Below are 2,470 nucleotides of genomic sequence, written 5' to 3'. Positions count from 1 at the left end.
GGGCGGCGTTCGGGGGCCATGTCTGCCCTCGTCCCTCCGGCCACCGGCGCTGCAGTTTCCCCCGTACCCTCCTCCCGGGAGAGCCTCCCTCCCTTTAGGGCCTCGCCCTGCCTTCTCCTGCCTGCACTTGCCCTCTGTGCGTGTGTCCCTCCTACGATGTGCAATGAGCTAATGGGCAGAGGGCAGCCCGGGAGGAGAGGGACCCGGAGAGAGGTTTATGGGGAGCCCTGCATGAGAGGGGGGATGCATGTGGTGGTGGTGGGGATGAGCCGAGGCTGCCGAGCAGAGCATTTACCCCAGGGGTAACGAGGATGAGGGACCAAACACTGCCACCTCTCCCAGGGCATGGTGGCCCTGTGCTTAGGAGAGGCAGCATCAGCTGCTGGAAGGTGCATGAAGGCCTCAGGGCTGGTCTGCTTGCAATATATCCCTCCCTCAGAAGGACTTCCTTCCCTACCCGTCCTATTTCCTAATCCTCAGTAATGTGGATTTCAAGTAAATTTTGGTACTGGTGGGATTCTAGCCTGAGGCTGGGAGTCTTCCCTGTCTCCTTCCCAGCAGCCGAGGCCATGGGGTGTTGGGGACACACCAGGCCTGAGGAGGGGATTGATGCCCAGCTGTGGCCCTGCTCTTGTCCCAGGGCTGTTGGGCACCTGGAGGAGGGACAAGAGCAGAGCCCTTCCTGAATTGCTGTCTTCTGCCTGTGGTCGCACGGCCAGGGGAGAGGCAGTACACCACGAAGGGTTGGCTTCATCGCTCAGCTCGGTGACATACCGCTTTTGTCTCCTCACAGGCCAACCCTGCTCCCATTATTGTGAACACAGACTCGCTGGAACAAGGGCTCTCTGTAAGTCTCCTGGCTTTTATTCGCTTCCTTTGAACAAGGGGTGCATTTTCCCTGCTTGGTGGTTTAGGAAAGGCTCCTCCAGCCCAAGGAGGCCCCAGCAAGGTGGCAGAGGAGCCTGGTACCTGCGCCACATCCCCACAGCACATCCCACCCCCAAGCCTCACTAGGGCTGGGTGACGCTGAGCAGAGCCAAGGCTAGCAGCAAGCGATGCTGGGGACTCCAGCACAAGGAGGGTACAAGGCAGGAGGCACTCAGAGGGGCACACTGTGGAGTAAGCAGGCATCAGAGGAGCAGGAGAACCTGGGCTGGCTGCGTTCAGGGTTACCCACACCACACAACCATTTCCTCAGCCTCCTGTGCAGGGTGGCTGCGAAGCTCTGCATCCCTTACCTTCCTGCCCTGCCTCAGCCTCCTTTGGCAGCCCCAGCCCCTCAGGAGGAAGGCAGGGCTCTTTGGGCGCTCGCTGGCATTGCACCCGCTGGTCCTCAGGGCAGCAGGACCCATCAGATGCTGCTCCTTTCCCAGTGAAGGCTGCCAGCAGCTGAGCAGTGCTTGATGACTGTGAGTGTTTGCAGCCACAGTGCATTTGGCACTCTTGGCGTAGTATAAAGATAATCCTCCCCTTTTTGTTGCAGAGAGGGTTTGTGCGCTGCTGCATCCCTTCCCAGAACATTTGCGAATCATTCCTGCCAGGGGAATGGAGGGAGCAGGGTGGCCAGCATGGATTTCTGCAGCACTGGCTCCATGCTCATGGGGTGCTCCCATTTGTTTCCCCAAAGAGAGCTCAGTGGACAGCTTGCCAGGACTGGGTGCTTTGCACCTGGTTTTCTTCTGATGCAGGAAATTTCAGCTGCCTTCCAGTAATGAAGAAGCATGAGGACTCAGAGCTGGGTTTGGTTTTTCTTTGGAGTCACAGTGGAGGTCTGCAGGTGACTTCTGGTGGTTGAACCTTCCTTGTAAAGAACTGCAGATCTCAGCCCACAGCCTGTGGTGGGGTCAGTGTGCATCAGAGCTGTGCTGGGCTCATTGGGCAGGGCTACAAAAAGGAAGGGAAGTCCAGCTGTGACCTTTGCAACCCTGGCCGTATGGTTTAATTATGCCTTGAGTGCTGAACTGAAGCCATCTGGCATTGGGGAGGAAGGCAATGGTGCCTCTCTCAGCCAGTAGCCTTGTATGAATGTGGCAGAAGAGAGTTGTTGTCCCCAAAGGTTTCTTTCTCCAAACACATGGCATAGCAGGGTGTTTGTGGGGTTGGAGGCTTCTTGCAGCACACTGGGCACACTGTTTGCAGGGCAGTGCCGTGTTGCAGCCTGCTCTCTGCGCTTACCCGGCTGGTGCCGTTCTACAGGGAACTGGAAAAAGGATGATGTCTCCTGGAGGGGAAGGACACACCGCAAGGTTGGACTGGGGCGAGTGAGGGGTGTGCTGTGGGCAGGGCAAGGAGGTGTTCTTGGATGGAAAGTCTGCTGTCACGTCTGTTTTGTACCCTCCCTCCCTTGGAGGAACATTGCCTGCTCGCCATTGCAGCCACCAGCACCATATCCTTCGCCAGGCTCCAGCCGTGCCTGTCTCTCCTCCCTGCCTGTGTGCCCAAGGGCAGCAGGAGGTGAGCCCGAGGGCCA

The 2,470-nt window shown here is 58.1% G+C and overlaps 1 protein-coding gene across 1 annotated transcript in view; it reads left to right on the top strand.

Moving 5' to 3' along the window:
• Nucleotides 1-793: 793 nt before the first annotated feature.
• LOC104083916 (disks large homolog 3-like) overlaps nt 794-2,470 on the top strand; it is a gene marked incomplete at both ends in the record, with an annotated part of 17,486 nt that continues 15,809 nt past the window's right edge. The window contains one exon of the mRNA XM_009587583.1: nt 794-847. Coding sequence (XP_009585878.1) covers nt 794-847 — 54 coding nt within the window. The remainder of the gene's footprint in view (nt 848-2,470) is intronic.

The sequence above is a fragment of the Fulmarus glacialis genome, unplaced genomic scaffold (assembly GCF_000690835.1).
Source record: "Fulmarus glacialis isolate BGI_N327 unplaced genomic scaffold, ASM69083v1 scaffold26721, whole genome shotgun sequence".
NCBI classification, from domain to species: Eukaryota; Metazoa; Chordata; class Aves; order Procellariiformes; family Procellariidae; genus Fulmarus; species Fulmarus glacialis.
The sequence above is the reverse complement of the archived record's forward strand: the minus strand, read 5'-3'. Positions and strand labels throughout refer to the sequence as shown.